Here is a 21,872-nt window from a genome sequence, read left to right as displayed (position 1 = left end):
TGGTGTCAGAGGTGATCTCTACAGAGTAAGTATCTTCCAGATAACTGATTACTTTTGTTATTGGAGGTACTGGGGATTGAACCTAGGACCTCGTGCAGGCTGGGCATGCTAAGCAGGTGCTCTACCGACTGAGCTATACCCCTTATCCCTCCTAGATAACTGATTTTTGAACTTTCACTTTCAATGCCTCTCCCCTATTTTAAGACTAAGTTGTCTTTCCTGTAGTGTTTTTCACACTTCCCTATAGAACTTACGAGTTCTAAATGTGTTACGCAGTTAATGCACTTGCAGGAATTTTATGTTTTCTCCCAACTAATCCCTGAGACTTCTGGATTACTAACAGCAGTTACACATACTGAAAAACAACACTGCCTTCATTGTTTGTCTTCATTGGATTGTACTTAAGCCCATTAATGTCAATGACTGAGGTTTTTCTGCTACCACTTTGATCAAATGATTAAACAAGCAAAATCTAAAAACAGAAAACATCAGGATAAGTTGGAGGGTCTGTGAGAAATGACCTTTCCCAATGTGGATATCTGGGAACTGCTAAATATTACCTCTAAAAAATACAGCAAACAAGTTGGAGATAAAGAAACAAACGTAAGTTTATTTAAAATCTCACTACATGTAGAAATTGGGGACAAATTCTAAACATTTACTAATGCAAAATGCCAGTTGCACCACCCTTAAATAAAAGGATCTTTTTCTCTACAAATGTTTTCTTGACTTATCAATATCTTTACATGCTAACGTATACTTAATCTTTTTAAATATTTGTGTTGTATAAATGTATTCACTTAATCCCTTATTCTAAAGAAGTTTGTATTATAAGAAATGCTGATAAGTAAAGTAAAGTAGCATTATACATTTTGTATATTTGCCTACTGATTTCCTTTTAATTCATTCCAAGACATACAATTAATGAGTCAGAGTCAAAATAATTTTTTACTCTATTACTCAGTTGCCCTCTGGAATGACTGTACCACTTCACATAACCATCAGCTGAGAATGAGGCACATTGCTTCCCGAGTCCCATAGCAACAAGTTTATTCATTCTGCTGAGGGGAAAAAAAAACACAAAAATGGAAACTTCTTTCTGAATTTGTAGGAAACATTTAAAAACCTCTTCAACCTCAAGTTTTAAAACTTAACTATAACATATTTTATTAAAATTTTATTTTACTATTACATTTAAGCCTTCTATCATCTAGAACTTACTTTTCTGTTAGATATCCATAGAGATACAACTTTATGTTTCCAATGTTGAGTTACATGTTTAACAACCACTGAATACTCCAAATTTACTGAGTAATCCTTCATCATCCTATATAACTGTAATGCCTCCTTCATTATACACTAAATTCCCTAATTTGTATCTCATTCTTAACTGTGTTTTGTTAATTTACCTGTTCAACATTACTCAATTTGATCACTGTTCAATTAGTATAGGCTTATAATATATTCCAGTTTTTTACAGTATATATTCTCTTTCCTCCCCTCTCACTTTGTTTCCTTTTCAAAATTTCCCTGGGCTTTAAATAGAGTTTGACTCACTTTGTAATGTTCCAGAAGATTTCCACTGGACTTTAAAACTGAGCACTACAGTTACTGCTCAGAATAGTTTAGTGAGAATTGGTATTTTTACCACTTTGAATCTTTTTTATCAATTAGCATGATTTTATCGTCCATTTAAACCAGGGTTTCAAATCTTCCAGGGAAGTTTTTCAATAAAAAGCATACATTGCCTATTTGTTTCATTTATAAATGAGATCTCTGTTATATTTTACCAAGGTATCATTAACACTTCACTATATTTGTCAAAATTATTTTGCTACATTTAAGTTTCCACGTAATTGTCTTAAGTTTTTGAGATGGATAATTGTATGACTTGTTAATAACTGTAGTTTAGGATAACTTTCTTTAATAGTTTTATTTATTTAATCTTCTTGTCTGTAGTATGTGATGGAACATGGTGCTGCAGGCTTCCTTCTTCATGCTTTTGATTTTAATGTTTCATCTATAATCAGCTGTTGACTGTTGGTTTAAAAATTCTATTAAAAGTGGTATGTTCAAAGTAATTCTTAATCCTTCCTATTTTACTAAGAGTTTTTATAGAAATCAATTTTGAAAATTACCCACTGACTATTTAATACATTCATTTCCTAAAAGTTTTATAAAAATACCCTCTCTGAAATAAAATATTACTCATCTCTCAGGGTCTTATGTGATATGCTGTGGGATCAAGAATTTTCTCTTGACAGTTCCACCAAAGGCTTTAAGTAGAAAATCCATGTGATCATATTTGAGCTCTGGATGGATAGCTCTGGAAATTCTATATAATGGACTGGACTCGGGGACAAATGGTCCAGAGAGATCATTTAGTAGCCTTTTCAAATGTCAAGACAGGAAAATATGTAGACTAGAAACAAGACAAAGTGACAATGGAAATGAGGAAGGAACTGAAGTGAGGAATATTTGAGAATAAAAATTGTACAATTGGAGATGGAAATTAAAGGACAGAGACAAGTGCCCCATGGGTGTCTAAACTGGGCACCTGGAAGAACGATAACAGTATTACTAAGGTGTTGGAGTTATGAACTCAGTTTTAACATGTTAACTTGAAGATGGAGGTTTGGCTTTCACTTGTGTGTATGGCTTTAAAATATTACTCTGGAGTCCAGGGATGAAGCTACAGATTCAGAATTCAAAATGCAGGAATTAGTTAAAATGAGTAAATTGACATTGAATGAAAAACACTTATCACAAATCTCTGAGTCACACCAAAAATTAAGAATGAGCAGAGAACTGATCACTGAGTTAGTGAGAGGTATAGTGAAGTCAGAAAGTTAGGAGAATAATTATGGGAGGGCTGTTGTAGAAATGGTCTAACTGCATTCAGCAAATTGACAGAAAACCTGGTTTTTAGTGGACCAAACAAGTTGGGGTTTATTTTTCTCACTTTATAAGAATAATCTGAAGGGAGACTATTGCTGACTCTGGTTAAGTGACTCAATATGCCCTTTGGTTGTTAGGTCCTCCCTAAATTCTCACTGTTATTTGTATTTATATATGGGATTTAGAACTCTGTAGTTGCTGCATCTTTAGTCCCATTAGCATTAAATGCAGGGGAAAAAATGGACCATGAAAAGAACCTTCTCTACATGAAGTTCTGTCTTTTCATTGGGGAAGGAAAGCCCTCCAGACACAACATTTGTTTACATCTCATTGAACAGTTCTAGGCAACGTGTGCCATCTTAGACTACCATGGCCAAGGAAAATGGGATTATAGTAACTGGTTTAGAAAAATCATACATCATGCTCTAGACTTGGATAGAGCTATTCTTTCCTAAAATTTAGAGATGTCAGTCCACTACTTGAGCAAATGGGATGTCTGTTGGCAATAAGTGAGAAGACAGGCTATATACAAGCCAAGAAGCCAACAGCAAAGAGTTACAGAAGCAAGCTCATGATAAACAGTACGATCAAGGAAAATGATGACTGAAAATTGATTATTATATGATGTATTCATAATCCAGGGGTTTTTCTAGAAACAAGAAATCTTGGAAACTGAATTGTTTTGACATTGATGAATGAATGAAAAGTGAGAGTTGCTGATGAAGACTTAGGGAAAGAAACAAAAATTAGAAAGGGACACAAGATTAGCAATTTAATTTTTTTAAAGAAGTGAACTAATGGTAATAAGTCAAAGGAAACAAAAAGTTTAAGTAAATTTTAGTAAATGATGGATCATTGGGTCAGATTCAGGGTATATCTGAAGATGCTGGCCTTGGAGTGCATACTGCCATGATTAGGAGCATGGATTATGATGGCCTATAGCTCTGGATAAAAGCCCTGGTTCTGACACTTGGTCCATCTAGGACTCAGTTTCTTCATTAATAAAATAAATCTCATAAAACAGCATTTCTATATCGAATTCTATGAGGTTTAAATGAGATAATGTGATTAGTACAAAGTTTTGCATAGAGGATGTACTGATAAATGGCATCTGTTAATATTTGTTTAATTAACATTTTTATTAACAGGTATTCAGGCTTCGTATTCAATATTTTTATTGAATATAGAGGTATGTACATGCACTATGATGCTGTTTCATGAACCAAACATTATGAGTAATCACAATCTGAGGACCTTACTTACATGGTAAATCATATTAAAAGAACAAAAACAAAATACATAGGTGAAGCAAGGTGAAACACAAAACAGTTTCAGCCTGGAGATTTCCATTTGACCAGTGAAAAGAGAAATACACTAAAGGGAATTTCCAATTTGGTGTGAGAACATTAGTGTGAAGGTGACAGAATGACTAAGATAACTCACATGGGAGAACACCTAGGTAAGTGGTCAGGGGAAATGTCTAGAAACTTGAGAGGCAAAACAAAACAAAAAAGTAGGAAACTGAAATAAGAAGGGAAGTAACCACATTTACCTGCATTCAAAGTATTCAGTTTTTAATATAATTATTCTTCTGATCACCATAATGTTTCCATATTGTCTTTTTTTCCTTTTTCAATTTTCAATTTCAATTTCAATTTTCCTTTTTCAAAAACCAACCTCAAAAAACAAGCTAGCAGGATGAATAGGAAATCTACTTTTATAGCACTGATTCTGACTTTTCATTACTTTCTCTCCTAAGGTGAACTGAACATCAGATCTTCTGCCCAAGTCAATGGATGGACCAAATGATTCCGTGGTTTCTGAGTTTGTATTGCTGGGACTCTCTGGTCCTTGGGAAACCAAAGTTTTTCTCACACTGATATTCTCCTTCATCTATTTGGGGATCATCCTGGGAAATCTCTTCATTTTGTTTTTGGTAATTTTTGATTCTCATTTACATTCTCCTATGTACTTCCTGCTTGCCAACTTGTCTTTTATTGATGTGGGCGTTGCCTCTACCACAGTGCCCAAGATGATTACAGACCTTTTAAATGGATACAAGATAATCTCTTTCCAAGGTTGTATGACACAAATATGCTTCATCCACATCATGGGAGGAGTGGAGATGGTGTTACTCATAGCCATGGCATTTGACAGGTACACGGCAATCTGCAAGCCTCTTCACTACTTGAACATCATGAACCCTAAAATATGTGTTTCATTTGTACTCACTGGCTGGGTAACTGGGGTGATCCATGCTATGTCTCAGTTTGTTTTCATTATAAACTTGCCCTTTTGTGGTCCTAACAAAGTGGACAGCTTTTATTGTGACTTTCCCAGGATCATAAAACTTGCGTGCACAGATGGAGCCAAGTTTGAGTTCATTGTTGCTGCCAACAGTGGCTTCATGAGCATGAGCACCTTCTTCCTGCTAATCCTTTCTTATATCTTCATTTTGGTCACTGTCTGGAAACGTTCTTCGGGAGATTTATCCAAGGCATTTGTCACTTTGTCAGCTCATATCACTGTGGTGGTTCTTTTTTTCACTCCATGCATGTTTCTCTATGTATGGCCTTTCCCCAGATCATCAATTGACAAATATCTGTTCATTGCTGACTTTGCTATTACCTCTGTCTTAAATCCCATTATATATACATTAAGGAACAAAGATATAAAGGCAGCCATAAAAAGACTGAGCAAACAAAAACATTATATCAAATTTTGCTGATTGGATCTGAGTTTGGAGCTTAAAAACTGTATATCCATCTGCCTTTTGGACATCTCCACTTAGGCATCTTAGATTTAAAACAGACAAAATTGGATGTATCATCTACCTCAATGAACAAAATTCTACTGCTTCTGTAGAGCATTTATTCATTACATTTGCCACCATGGGAAATGTGACTCTACCATGTAAGGTTATTTATTTTATTATTTTAGCAGACAGCAGCAGTATCTACTAAATAATATTTTAGATTGAAATTGTGACTATTTAGACAATAACAAAACATATAATAAAATCCCCTCAGCTTTCCATAAAATTGGAAATAAGCTACAAGCTTGCTTTGGGAAATGTCAGGAATCATCACACTGAATGGGTATATTTGTAGGACATAAATAGCTCTACCTACTTACTTACTTAGGTTGCTTTCCCTTAGAAGACCAAATGACAAAATGTGATTGCAGGTAGTTTAATTGGAAGCTGATCTTTGGAAGCATCAGTAAGGGAATGGAGAACTGATAGTGGGAAGGGAAGGATCCTTATATGTTAACGTAACAGTGCAAGCTTATTGTGGTCCTTCAGGAGACTCTATAGATTCTATGACTTAGAATTCTCCCAATTGAAGGGCAAGGTATTTGGAGTATTGTTCATGATTTGAGGATGCACTAACTTCTGGGCATGCCCAGCATTTCCCACAGCAAATATTGTGCATCTATGCTGGGGAACCAGAGAAAAGAGGTGAGATTGACTTTCTGGTGCTGCTGGCAATAAAAGGAAACTTAAAAGCAGCCTCCCATTACTGCCTTGTTACTTAGAGAAGTGCAAATTAAACTTTTTTGTTTTTACTCTAATGAACCCCAAACTGGTAATTGAGCACAGAGAATCAGTGATATAAAATACTTCTCTGCTTTCCACAATTCCCATGAAACCAGAGTTAAAGGTGGACCATTCAGCCATGGGCATGGTTCTGCAAGTCCTGACCAGACTCTGAGATCAGCTCCTACAGATGACTATCACCTGTTACACATAAAAGCCAAATGACTTCTGCAAGAAAAAGTGAAATCTTAGTTGCAATACAAAAACCACAGCTATAGATCAAAGTAAAAATTTTGTCACACCTACAAAAAAAAATCAAATGAACCAAAGAACATTTTAAAATTCTACTTTACTTTCATCTCTCGAACTGTTATAACTAAATTCACTTTGAAATTTTGGCTGGCTCTGAATTTGAGAAAAGTACATTATCAGAAATGCTTTCAATTTTGAGAAACACAGAAACTTAAAGATCCCACAAAGCAAAACATGGACAGTGTTTAAACTTTGATCTACCCACAACACAAAGCTCTAAAGTTTCCCACCCCAGAAGCTACTCTCCACAGTAAATACCTAACACACTGAGGATAACACTATCCCATAAACACTTGTCCAAACAGAAAATGCATTGTTTGTTTTACTGCAATCTGACTGTATTTCAGGCCCTAATTAAAATTTTAAATCAGCTTTATGCATGAAGAAGAATCCAATCACAGACAATGATGTTTCCAAATGTTATATATCTTATCCTCTAGAACAATCTCAGCTTCTTCCTTTTCTTCTTCCCTCACATTTAAGCCAAATTTCTCAGTATTTCAATGTCAACTTTCCATATATGCCAACTGGGATTTCCTGGAAGTTTGTAAAGTTTCTAAAAACATAAAGAGTTTCTTCTCAGCTACTTCCTGGAACTTCTGGACTCTCTAAGAGCAAAAGACCTCCCTTTACCAAAAGCGGTGCCTCTGTACAGTCCTAGAGCTCCCTAGATGTTAAGATTCAGTAAGGTTTGTTCTCACTTTTTGATGCACAATTCTATAGGTAGATGGTCCCAGGCAGAGATATATAATGCTAATTTCCACAAATTTCCAAACAGGAAATTAGTTGATAATGGTAGTGTTTGCCAACAGTTTCTTCAGGAAGAACTTGAATGAACAATACAGAGGGAAACCTCAGAAAGCTATGAAAATCAGTTAGCTGCCATGGAAACAGAATTAAGCTTTTAAAACTTGACAGAACCAGAATGGCACCATGGAAGCAGAAGTCAGAAGAGCTTAGCTGTGCAGCGCAGTCCCAGGCTTCCTAACTCTGTGACTTCTTGCAGGATATGCTGAGACATAGCACTTCAACGAGAGACCCATTTCATGGGGTCATCACAAAGATCAGGCCCTGCAACGTGAGTGGGGCCTTGGCAGGGAAGCATATTCAGGCTCTCTTCCCCTGATTTTTCCTTTGACCTCCACGCATTTCACCCCCTCTTTATGGAAAGTTTTGTCTTGAGTATTTGAAGATAAAAATATAAAATCTTGGAACATAAAGGTGTATTTGTCCAACCTTAAATATCCTGTGCTTCTAAAAATTAATTACTACAGTATCCTTTATCTGACTATTCATATAAATTAATTTTGTAGTATTATTAATACTCTGTCATTTGTAAATCAACATAAAATACTAGTAACACCTTTAAAAGAAAAAATTGAGGGAATATAAAGCAGGCATGGTCTTTGGTGTAATACATGGCACCCAGGATCTCTTTCATCTGAAGCATCTGGGAGTGATTAGACTATGATCTATGAAAATATTCAGTATACCCTTTTGACCTCACTAGAGAAAATTAGATACTTCAACTTCTGATATTTTTAAATTCCAGTCTCATTTTCCAAACTTTGCCACCTGGCAGCACTGTTGAAGGCAGAAAACTATTTTTACATACTATGAGGGTGAGCATAGACTAAATTAGACAAAACTTTTAAACAACAGTAGCAACATTAATGATAAACACACTTATATAATATATTTTTCTATGGATATTGGCCATTCACTTCATCATTTTGAATATAATTCTTATGAAGATTTGCATTATTATATGAACAATTAACCTTGTGACCCCAAAATCCCACTCTGTGATACTCCAATGGAAAAAAAAAAAAGTTTAACACATAAAACCGGTACAAGAATGCTCACATAGCTTTACTCTTAATCACTAAAAATTGGAAACAACTCTAGTGTTTCTAAACCAGAGAGCACATAAGTTGACTTGGTGCATCTATACAATGGAACACTACTTACCAATAAAAAGAAACTACTAGCACATGCATCAAAGTGGATGAATCTCAAGTGCAGAGTGAGAAAAGCCAGATGCAAAAAGCAAAAAACTGTATGCTTCCATTTTTAAGGTATTTTGGAAAGAAGGAAACTACACAGATAGAAAAGAGACCAGTGGTATTCTAAGACAGAGGTATTGTGCATGGTTGAGCAAAAGGACCACAGGAGGATTTGATGTGAAATGAGACTGCAGTGTATCTGGGTGCAATGGTAACCCAAATATATATGTGCAACTACAAAACTCTCACTGGTCTTCCACTTAATAACTATAAGACCTAGGGAAGTCATTTAGCCTCTTTTGCCTGTATTTTTCCTCAGTAAGTGGATATATATGCCATTATGATTACTGTAAAGTGTGCTGAAGCACAAAAGCAACTGAATAAGCATGGAATCTTTATGTTCTCATAAACTTAAAGGTTATGGATTCTAGACCTCAGGATGCAAAATGGCTGGTAAACCAAATAAAGTCATTTGAATGTTTTGAGATCTAGAAATGAAAGAGATAAACAAAACTCAAGAGAGGGAGAAAATGAGACAGTAACGAAGGAGGAGAGGGGCAGGGACAGTAGTGGACAAGAGAAAAGAAAGAAATGGGATTTAGTAATAATAGCCTTTCACATGTAAGTTATTTAAACTCAAAACTGCAAACAAAAAAAATTTAAGAAAAAAAACAAAAACTGTCTCCAACGGCATATGTTGAAATGTACACTTACTGCTATTGACAGAAATAGTAACAGAAGGATGTACTACATGACTAATAGTTGTTACCTCCAAAAGTGGATGAGATTGGGAGGGGACAGATAAAGGGGGCCTTCAATATTTGCTCCAAATACATCTAATTAATTGTTTTCATCTTACTAAATAACTGTATACATATATTATTTCTCTAATAAAGTAGCAAATTAAAAAACATCTATCTACTATCTTTCAATCACCTAGAGGAATGCCTATAATATGGTTCACACTCAAACCATTAACATTAGAACTCTGCTCAAGGTAACATTGAGAATACTGAGAACTAATTTCCTCTTGAGTCCCTGGAAGCAGTTCAAGTAGGTTCCTAAGTCACAGGCGTTGCTTCTAAATGACAAGGACAAGCTGCCTGTCACCCGCCCACCCACATAAATCATCCCACTTCCGCTGGGACTGGATCTGACATTAGTTTACCTTATGACATGGTAGTTACAGAGAAGAAGACAAGTTATAGCCTCCTAATAAACAAAAAATGTAAAACACGTTAAACTTCCTTCCACTACATTTTCAGGTGTCATTAACTGAACTAACTGTAATCTTGCTTTGAAAAGGTGCATTATAGTATTATGCTCTCAAAGTCCAACTTTTCCACAGGAAAAGGGGAAAACTAAGGATCCCCAAGGCGCATGATAGGCAAAGTCTTTCCACATACTTGGCTTTACTTAAGACACAGACATGAAAGTTTCCAAGCTCAGAGTGTACTCTAGAGTGTACATTTGCCATAAGGAGGAGGACGCACTCCCATCAACACTTGCCATGGCAAAAATTAATTGGATTTCATTTCAGACTAAAGGTAAGTCTAGAGTAAGCCTTCTCAGTCAGGGACAGGGATCGGGTTTCAGAGGTGACCTGTGCAGGGTGAGTATATCCCAAACTATCTGATTTTTGAGCTTTCACTTTCAATGCCTTCCCCTATTTTAAGATTTAACTCCCCCCCTACAGCAGGTTTTCCATACTTATCTACGGTGATTACAGTTCTGAATGTGCTATTTAGTTAATGTGCTTATAGGAAAGATTATGAGTTTTCTCTTCCAACTAATCCCTGGGACTTCTGGATTCCTAACAGTATTTCCACACGCTAACAAAAAACACTGCCTTTCTACAATCTTAAAAGTTCCCAGATGCTCAGGTTGATGAGATCAGTTCTCACAGACTCTCCAACTTATCCTGATGTTTTCCTAATTCCTTTTGGATTTTACGTGTTCTACCATTGATCAAAGTACTAAATGGAGAAGAGCCTCAGTCTAATATTAATAGGGTATTTACATTTGTTTGTGTCTTAGTTACCTCCTTATAGAACAAAATGCCTTATTTTAGAAATCTGTTTTACTTTTCTTAGTCTTCTTAAAATCAGATTCCTACTAGAAGCCATTTTTAGTGGGGAAGTTATATTGGAAACTCTGAAGTCAGACAAACCTCAGTTTATATTCCAGTTCTAGTACTTTCAAACTTAAGACTTGGCAAAATCAAGTTTCTCACCTGCAAAAGGGCAAGAAACATGATTATTAAAATAATATGTGTGTACATAGTTTATGTGATATGATATTATGTGATGTGATGTTCTTACCAAAAATAACAAAATAAAATAATTAAATTTACTGGTGAGATGATAGTCACAAGGACATAACCCACATGTTGATTTTCATTTATTAAAAAAAGTCTTACTTGTTCTGAGAAAAAGAAATTGAGAAAATAAAAGTAAAACCCAATAGGAAAATGTACCAAAAAACAAACAAAAAAAATGGTAGCAGGCACTTTAAACAAAAAGAAAGGCAAACAGTCTTTAAAAGTAGGGGGGAATGCCTAATTTCACAATAAGAAATTAAATCTACATTTAGATGCCATTTCTCATCGCCATATTAACAAAACATTGTGTTAACAAAGAGTGGAAAACCAGGCAATTCTGTACATTGCTGGTTGAAACACAAAATGTTTTAAGCCCTATGGAAGGAATATCTAACAAAATAGACAAAGGTTTATAAAATGCTTAACATAGATGGTACATAAAATGTGCTATCTAGTCAACTTTAACACTTCTCAGTCTCTAAACTGAAAATAATAATAGGATAACAGAGAGTGATGAAGAGAGACTAAAGAAGAAAGATCTAAGTGTCTATGTGAAAGGATCAGTATGACCAGCACTGGAAAGGTGAAGCTGCAGGGCATAAGTAGGAAATGGTCAGTTTAATTTAAACCATGAGCAGAAGAAAGGAGTTTGGAACCATGGATGCCAGCAAATATGTCTGTAGAGAGAAAAAGTCCTGCTTGGATACGTCTTATAGCTATTCTATGGCCTCTTCCCCTTTAGATTATACTGAATCTTCAAAGAGGTATAAACAGGTCATCATTCACTTAACAAATATTTATTGGTTGCCTACAAAAAGACATGGCTCCCTCTAGCCACCAAGAATACTGTAGTGACCAAGAAACAAAATTACTTTCCTTTTGGAGCTTACACAATAAACACATCAAATAAATAATTCAATAAAATAAGAAAGAATGGGAAAAAAGAGGGAAGGAAAAAACCCAGGAAGACAGAAAAGCAGGAAGGGAGGGAGGGAGGAAGGGAGAGAAGAAGGAAAGAAAAAGGACTTTGCTTTCTGACTTAAAGAAAATAGGCAATACATACATTTCCATAGAGCTCAATTTAAATAATCTAAATGAACAGTTTAAGAACAAATGAAGTTAGACTTTATATTTTCTCCCATTAAGAATAGTCATGTGTGATTTCCAGTCAAGGTAGAGAGTAGCAGGACCACGAACTTGCCTTTCCTCACAACTACAACAAAGCCACAACCGACTTCTGAACAACCATCGAGAAAAAAGACTGGAGCCTAGCAAAAAAGATCTGCTTCAACTGGAAACATTGAGGCAGAACCACAACAGGAAGACCTCTCTCTCCAGAAGGATTCACAGAGAGGCAGCCAAGCAAGAGTGCACAGACCCTGGAGCCAGGCTCTCTAGTTTGCAGACTAGCTGGGCCACTTGCTGAGCAACTCCAGGTAACCCATGAATGTCAGTATGTTTCAGTTTCCTCATCTGCAAAACAGGGATAGTAATAGAATCTTTTGTGAAGACTGAATTAGGTCACATGTGTCAAGTGCTTGGAAGAGTGCCTGGCATATAATAAGAATGATAAAAGTGTCAAAAATTATTATTATAACCATTGAGAAGAAAAATCAACACAGAGAAATATGTAGATAAAAGAAACATGGATGAGTGTTTAAAAAAAAGTCATGTGTAAAACTAGCTTTCATTCGTCTGTCCTTTAAGCTACTCTCAAAAAAGAAATCTCTGTTACCAGTGAGGGCAAAGGACCAGTCAATTTATGTTAAGTAAGTAGAGTTACTCAGGCTATGGAATATATAATATTATGGATATACTCTCTCAAGGGGGGATTCAAAATGCATTGAAATATTTTGCACTAGAAAAGTCAGTACCTGAGGTCTCTTTAAAACATAATAATTTTTTCTCAAGTCAATTAATGAACAGTTTTTCCCAGAATTTGTAAATGAGTTTGGTTCAATTCAGTCTCCTCATATATATCAACTTAGCAATAGATTTGTTTCTAAGAAGCATGTATTGTATGAGAAATGTAGCATTAGGTTATTGCCCTAAATATAACTTGAAAAATTAAAACCCTCTAAATATGTTTTAGGCCTATGCATTCTCCCTGCAGAAGAACTAGATTCAGGCATTAGATAAATTGTTTATGGAATACATTACAATTAACACTTTTAATCAGAATATTCATTTTTGACCCCCATAAGAACAATACTTCAGATGGATAAAGGTTTTGACCTGCCCTTCTACACTTAGCTCGCCTCCTTAGTCACAAGACTGTGTCCATCTATAAATTCGATAAAACTTTATTTTCAATTTCGAATTTAGTACAATGCTAATGTTTCAGTTTTGCACTTGAAAAGTATTTGTCTGCTCTACTCTCTAGCATCTGAATATTAAGTTCCTCTTTCCATTCTAAAAGTTCTTAGTTCATCTCTTCTTCTGGTTGCACTACAACTGTACTAAATGGAGGAAGCAAACCAGTCTGTGGTGTCTGAGTTTATTTTCCATGGACTCTGTAACTCAAGAGAGCTCCAGACCCTCCTCTTATTGCCATTTTCTACACTCTACCTGATGACTGTCATGGGCAACCTTTTTGTTGTGTTCCTAATCATCACCCACTCTCATCTGCATTCCCCAATGTACTTCCTCTTAGCCAACCTCTCATTTGTTGACTTCTGCCTTTCCTCAGTAACCACCCCTAAACTGACCACAGACTTCCTAAAGGTTAATAAAACCATCTCCTTTGGGGGCTGCATGAGCCAGATCCTCTGCGTACATTTCTTTGGAGGGGGTGAGATGGTACTGCTTGTGTCAATGGCCTATGACCGTTATGTGGCCATCTGCAAGCCACTCCATTACTCCAGCATCATGGACAGGCAAAGGTGCATCTGGCTAGTTTTCATATCATGGATCATTGGCTTTGTGCATGCCATCAGTCAACTAGTTATGATTTTAGAACTTCCCTTCTGTGGGCCCACAATAGTGGACAGCTTCTTCTGTGACATCCCTCTGGTGATCAAACTAGCCTGCATAGATACTCATACTCTAGGAATATTGATAAATGCTGACAGTGGGGTCTTGGCTACAACTTGCTTCATTCTCTTGCTCATCTCCTACACCTATATTCTAGTAATTGTCCGCCTTCACTCGAAGGATTGGGGCATCCAAGGCTCTCTCTACTTGTACTTCCCACATCATAGTGGTGGTGCTGTTCTTTGGACCCTGCATCTTCATCTATCTGTGGCCACTTAACATAACTTGGGTGGACAAGTTTCTTGCTATGTTTTACACAGTAATCACGCCTCTCCTGAATCCGGCCATTTACACACTTAGAAACAAAGAGATTAAGAATGCCATAAAGAGACTGATAAGTCAGCATATGAATTCAAGGGATAAGTTTTAGATTTTTCATGTAATCAGCAATTCCACAGTGGGCTCCCCAATTTGGCCACATTCTGACCTGTAAACTAAACTGGAAATATGTTCATATCTGTAAGCTGTAAGTATTCCCAGGTAATATGGCTTGATTTATTCCATTAAGAAAATATATTCAAATCCAACATTTATATTTTTACTGCCTGGAGGGAATAATAATTAGCTTAAATATTCCTTTGTATGTGATAAAAAATTACTATATGATAACAATAATGATAGTGATAGTTTTAAAATAATAATTTCTACAATGTACTAAACACTACTGTGTTCCCAAAACCATACTATGCATTTACGTAGGTTATGATTACTTACTAAATCACTTCGAGTTAGTTATCATTATTCTTATTCCCAAAAATACATTATTTATCCACTGTAACTTGAACTTTGCTAGAGAAGATATTTGAGTGGTCTGTATCCAGTTATAAAACAAAAAGATAAGTGAATCAAGTCATAATACTATTGCACTTACATTCCACAGCAGAATCACTATGATTCAAGTCTCCAAGTCTTAACTGTTGATTTAAAGGTGGAGTTTCCCTTAAATTTTTCTCCAGAATAAGACATGGAGAAGTATTTGTAATCCCTTGAAACATTATTTTTTCTTAAGTTAATAAATGATTTTTATGATTATTGTTTTACCTTACATTAAAGAACTCATAAGGATGCATTGCTTCAAAGCAAAGGATATTTAAAGTGAAGAGAAAAAAAAGCCAAAAGAAACCATTAAAAAAAAACAATAATTTAAGAAGATGTGGTATATTTATACAATGGAATACTACTCAGCCATAAAAACCGACTACATAACGCCATTTGCAGCAACATGGATGCACCTGGAGAATTTATTCTAAGTGAAGTAAGCCAGAAAGAGAAAGAAAAATACCATATGAGATCACTCATATGTGGAATCTGAAAAAAAAACAAAAAACAAAAACAAAGCATAAATACAAAACAGAAATAGACTCATAGACATAGAATACAAACTTGTGGTTGACAAGGGGGCGGAGGGTGGGAAGGGACAGACGGGATTTCAAAATTGTAGAATAGATAAACAAGATTATACTGTATAGCACAGGGAAATATACACAAGATCTTATGGTAGCTCACAGAGAAAAAAAAGTCTCAATGAATATATATATATTCATGTATGACTGAAAAATTGTGCTGAACACTGGAATTTGACACAACATTGTAAAATGATTATAAATCAATAAAAAAATTTTTAAACCAATAATTTTATATAATTTTATGAAAATTCCTACAAATGAATAAAAAAGATAAAAACCCAATAGAGGGGGAAATGGACAAGTGATTTGAACAAATGTTTATTTCACTGAAGACAAAACAGTAATAGATACTAGCCACTCAACTTCATTAGTAAGCGGAGAAATATAATTAAGACCATAATGAAATACCATTTTTCACCTGTTAAACCGGTTTAAAAAAACATCTAACAATAACAATAATAACAATTGTTGAGAATGTGCATTCACGGAAATTCTATGTCCTACTGGTCAGTGTAAATTGATTTAACCACTTTAAATAACAATCTGTATTGTTTTATCGTCTTGTAAAGCTAAACATGCAAATAATTTGTCAGTAACTGACTGCTAAGTGTTCCCCAGTGTCCATATGCCTATTCTTCCCATTACTAACAGAACATCACCCAAGTTGTAGTTGGAAACATGACCACACAGCTACAGAGTGGATTTCCTAATCTCTGTAGACAGTTGTGGGTAAATGATTAAGTTGTGTCAACAGAAAATGAGAAGTGATATGGACACCTTTCAAGTCATCACTTTAAAGACATCAGCTCCAGATTCTTTCCCCTGTCCCATGCGCTGGGATACAGGACACCTGGAGCAGGTGCTTTGGAGTCAGTAATAGAAGCCATGAGGTAAGAGGAGCAGAGCCAATGATCCAGCCCGAAGATGTATGGACTACAGAAGAAGACCAGACAACTTAAATGGTATCGGTAATGTGGTATTTATCATTGTACCATTTTTCATTTGTGCATTTTTCTTTGTAACTTAATTATTTTGTTTGGTACACTTCAAATATTATATAGTGCCAAGTTAAGGAAAATACAAAGGAAAGGCTTTCTCTTTGGCCCTCTACAAATCAAAAAAAAAAAACCTACAATACAATGCCCATTCATTTCACTGTAGGTTTCTAGGGAAGGCTCACCTGACCCCCTCCCCAAAATGTACATATATATGGACACATATATCACATATAGATGGTAAAGTATGTACAGAAAGAAAGGGCATGAAGCTTATTGTTATGGTTAGTAGGGTTAAACTGGCGCAAGAGCAGTTATATTGGCATTAAATGATCTTTTTAAATTAAACTGCATGTGTAATAGTGCATATTTCACACCTCTGAATGATGTATATCACTTGCTGAATAAAATTGTATTATCACACGTTTACAATATATTAATTTCTACTTTATTCCTGTGAAGAGAAGAGGGTCATGATTTCTTGGGTGAGATCCCTATAGCAATACCTAAAAAAGTCAACAATGACATATCAATCTTTCTCTTTATGCCAACAAGTTAAAGGGCTCATGATGACAATATAACTGATCTAACAAAGATATACAAATAATTATAGTTATTAGTTCCCAAAAATATAAAAAAACAAGAAATGCAAACTATATCAAGAGATGTTTGCAGAAATTTACATTTTCCCCAACCAGACAATCATGAAAATATCACTCAGATCCATACCCTGAAGCAGATATTACCAATGAAGGGTCAAACCTAATCATGCATGTACAGCATCATTTTTAAGAGGGAGCTTATTTTGGTGATGATACATCTTCAATGTTTACTTTGATAATTACATAGCTCACTGACATTTTCAGCTGACTCTATCCAATAAATTTATAAATTTACTGTTTCCAAGGCTGATTTACCATTAGCAATCTAGATACCATGTAGAAGGTCCAATTTACATGCTTGCAAGAGAGTGACTAAGTTGTTACCATCTTTCCTTCTGTATTTTTTTTTCATTCTCCAAGATGTCCACAAAGTACAGAGAATGAGTTTCAGACCAGATGCTAACCCTATTCCCAATTCATTTATGAAGCAAGTATAAATTTGACATGAAAACTAGACAAAGACATAAAGGAAAATTCTCTTATTAACATAGAGGCAAAAAAAAAGTAATAGCAAATAAAGTGGAACAATATATAAGAATAATATATTAAAACAGATTATTTTTATATCAGAAGTGCAAGGTTGATTTACCAATCAGAAATCAATCACTGGGTTAAGAAAAAAGAGAAAAATCATACAAATATCTCAATAGATACAGGAAGACCATCTGATAAAATCCATTAAACTTTCAAGATAAAACTCTTAGGTTTATGCTCAGAATGAAAATTACTGATCTGATAAAGGTATCTTAAAAATATTTCCAGCACAAGTTGTAACTGTTGATGAAACACTGGAAACTTTCCTATGTCTTAAAAATGGAAATGAGAATAGGATGCATCCTTCTCAACATTAATGTTTATTGGATGGCCTGGCCAATTAAATGAGGTAAGAGAACTAAATAAAATGTATAAAAAGATAGAAGTAAACTGCTATTCTTCACATGTAATTTTTTGTTTGAAAGTTACATATCCCTTTTATAGACCCCTCAAGTCTACTTACTTATAATAGCACTGAATACACAATATTGCCTGTTTCATTTGTTTTCCTCAATAAATGGTAAGTTTGATGAGTACCATCACTGAGGAGTTGTTGGAAAATGAATATAAAGATAGGTTTAATAGTGTTTTAGAAGCAAATAGTTATTAGCAAAGAAAAATGGGTTTCTTTCAAAACAAAACCAAAAAAATACCAGATCAGTGAAAAAAACCAATGGCTTCAAATGGTATGAAGTCTGCTATACAATAGAGATGGAATATCCACCACTGTTCTTAGCCATAGGAGTGCACCACTCAAATCTCCCTTAAAGGAAAAACTTGCTTCAGGGAATGTACTTAGCTGACAACTTCTAGCTGTTGAAATTTCACATTATACTACAGCATTCAGAGGCCATCTGTCCCCAGGCTGCTCCAGACAGTGACTGACAACAGTGGGTGTACTGGAGCAGGGACCTTCCTGCCCAATGACTGTGGAGCTCGCTCAACAACCCAGCTGAGACTTTCCCAAAGCTGCACTGCCCTCTGTGGCTACTCCACTCAATCCTCTCTCCCTCCCCCTCTTCTTTCACAGGAGCCACACTGGCATTTTTGTTATGAAGGCTTTCCCTGCCTATTTCTGCTCCATCCCCTTTACAGATACTTCCCCAAGAAAGATCTTACAATTCTGCCATGCTGCCTGTTTCACAGAGTACCAGGACTGATCCTAAACATGGTTTTGAATAATGAGGAATTTGTGATCAAAATACTTAACAGGAATATCAGTTTAAGGATTACCACCAAAAATTGAGTGATCAAGCAGCAAATTTGTCTCAGACACCAAATCACCCCCTCAGCCCCCATTATAATGATATTATGGTAGAATGTACTGTAAGTATGGGTCATTTATTGTCCTGGAAAAGTTGGTATCATTATATTAGAAACAAAAAGTAAATTGGGTTTTTTAATTTAGTAATAATATGCATCAAAATGTTCATGCTTCTAAACTAGCAGCCACAGAAAATTGACCAATACTTCTGACTTCTGTCAAGTCAGTTTAGAAAATAAATCATGTAATTGCATGTTCACACTGCCTCACCCTTCCTTGTATTCTATACTCCTAAGATGAGAAGGAGAACAAGTAGTGAATGGAAACTGTGTCCTTAATTCTTTAATGGTGAACCTACTGCCTTCCACCCTCTACTTAGGCCTGGCTGGAGGCAATAAATATTTATGGATCAAATTTGCAAACAAAACATCCTCAGCTCACTAAGTTTTCTCTGCACTGCTTCCTTGTCTTGGTTTTCCCTCTTCCACACAATTAACACTTCTTACACTGTACTGCAATCTTGTTATTCTCAGATTCATTATATTCCCATCATTTTGTAATCCACTATTTGTCAGCTCTTTGGAGAGGGCTAGCTCCATGTAAACTGATTGATATACATATGCCATATAAATCTTTGTTTGCTATTTTGGCCAAAAAGGACTGATACTCTGGATCTGGTACCTCCAGAACATAGATTCACTTTAATTAAATAGCTTCCCTTTTCTCTAGACAGGAACTATTTTTCACAAAAGGGATCCCAAGCAACAGCTGTACAAATGAAAATCAAAAGCAATCCTGCAGGGAAGCCCGAGGTAGGATACTCCGTCATATAGTGGTTTGTGAAGACTGTGAAGAACACCACTTACATATATCTAAGTCATGAACACACACTGCCTTCTTTCCAAAACACAAAAATGTCTTTGTCTCTAAAATTCCACACAGAATAATTTTTGGTATTAAAACTCCAATTGAAATTTTTGAGTCTATATTCACATACCAATTCATTATTTCTCTAAATGGGATTAGTAAATAAAGGATATGTTGTAGTATTGGGTCTTTAACATGATACTGATGCTGAACAGATATAATCAGTTATAATGCTGGCATCAATAATCTATGAACATCTATAATCTCAAATTGGAAAAAGTATTGCCAGGACCACATTAATTACTACTCATTACACCAATTTTTCGATTTCCTTATTACTCGGCTCTGCATCTCAATGATACTTGACCCTGGGGAAAAGTCAGCGTTCATGAAAGACTTAATTTCTATAGAAAGCCAATAATGGAACAGATATTAGTCATTAATACCTAGTCCGGCTAATTGGATTTAATCTTAATGGTAAGAACTATTTATAACAATGTGCCGTAAACAGTAATGACTCTAAAAAAGAGTTAACCTCTCTGTTTCCCAACACCTTGAAGCTGCTGAGAGTAAAATATGAGCCTGTGCAGGTAAGAGGGACCCACTCTTTAATTATCCAGCATCTGGCTCCATAATTATCACCCTTTTTTGTCTCTCCACAATTTATATCTTTCTGTCACCTTTTTCCTTTGCTAATTCACTTTATTTGAATGACTCTCACTCATATTATTTTATATCCTCTCATCTTAGTCTCATAGTTCACATTATGAGATGAACATAAAATATCCTTCAAGGTTCTAATATCTTTGTTAAAACGGTATGTGAAATATTTTTCATCCTCCGTCCAGTTTTTTCTGAAGATTCGGATTATAAAATTAGAAAGCAATGACAAAACATGAAAAAATAAACTAGTTTTCTTTCTACCAGATTTATCCCACCATTATTACCAATCTGAAAAACTTTAGGTCTGTTTCCTAAAAAATCATACAAATTATCATGACAGATAACACTTAACTTAGCACTCACTGTATGTCACATTTTCTGATGTTTTCTTGTTTCAACTCATTTCGTCCTAAAAATGATTATATGAAGTAATGACTCTCAGTATCTGTCTTTAACAGAGGAAGAAACTTGGCAGTTCAGTAACTCACCCTAGAACACAGAGCTGGTCAGTGGATGATCTAGGGATACAGACAGGTGCCTGTGTCTGTGCTTTTAAACACTGCACTCTATTGTGTATTAGAAAGGGCTCCTATGTAAGTGTTCCTATTTCCTCAACTAATTTTGATACATTTGTTTTTAAAAATAACAATAAATATTGTCTCTGAAAATATAGCAGATCAAGTTGAGGCTAAAGAAATAGGCACAAAAATACTGAAAATCATACCACCTGTAGAAATTTGGAGCAAATTCTAATATTTACGCATGCAAATTACATATGCCACCCCTAAAATAAAAAGATTTTTAATCTATAAATGTTTCCTTGACTTAGTGATATCTTTGCATGCTAGTTAATGAAGGTTTATCAATCATTTTTAAACCTACTTTAAGTGTATCCATTTAATCAGTCCCTTACTCTTGAACAGTATGTTTCCAATTAGTTCCTATTATATAAAATGCTGAGAAGTAAAATAACATTACAAATATATTTTGTTCACTTTATCTATTTATTTCCTTTCAAAGTAACTCCAACTGGACTGCTGTGTTGAGAGATTTGTTTACTCTGTTACTCAAGTGCTCTCTGGGATGTTTGCACCACTTCACATTCCTACCAGCTGAGAATGAGGAGCACTGCCTCCCCATCCCACAGTAACAACATGTTTTCTCATTTTGTTGAGGAAAAAAATATAAAAATTGAACCTCATTTCTGAATTTAAAGTAATAGTGGAAAGACCTCCTCAACCTTGTTTTAAAAACTAATTCATACATATTTTATTAAAATGTTATAATTTTACTATTACATTTAAGCTTTCTAACCATCCAGAACTTACTTTGCTATAAGATATAAAGTAAGATAAAATTTGATGTTTCCAGTGT

At 35.2% G+C, this 21,872-nt stretch overlaps 3 protein-coding genes across 4 annotated transcripts in view; 2 read left to right on the top strand and 1 right to left on the bottom strand.

Annotated features, from left to right (window-relative positions):
* Nucleotides 1-21,872, bottom strand: part of LOC102505575 (olfactory receptor 11G2) — a 442,453-nt gene that overhangs the window by 304,513 nt on the left and 116,068 nt on the right. The gene's annotated exons all lie outside the window — the stretch shown is intronic.
* On the top strand, nucleotides 4,671-5,626 carry LOC102512351 (olfactory receptor 4F21-like). The gene has a single exon (XM_006194462.2). It carries the CDS (start codon nucleotides 4,691-4,693, stop codon nucleotides 5,624-5,626), a length of 936 nt encoding a protein of 311 aa, XP_006194524.1. The 5' UTR covers nucleotides 4,671-4,690.
* LOC102513566 (olfactory receptor 4K3) lies at nucleotides 13,459-14,477 on the top strand. Its single transcript, XM_006194465.2, is given in 2 exon segments — nucleotides 13,459-14,230; nucleotides 14,232-14,477. Coding segments are annotated over 2 exon segments (939 nt in total). The 5' UTR covers nucleotides 13,459-13,537.

The sequence above is a fragment of the Camelus ferus genome, chromosome 6, assembly GCF_009834535.1.
Source record: "Camelus ferus isolate YT-003-E chromosome 6, BCGSAC_Cfer_1.0, whole genome shotgun sequence".
NCBI classification, from domain to species: Eukaryota; Metazoa; Chordata; class Mammalia; order Artiodactyla; family Camelidae; genus Camelus; species Camelus ferus.
Note: the sequence above shows the minus strand (reverse complement) of the source record. Positions and strands in the feature narration are given on the sequence as shown.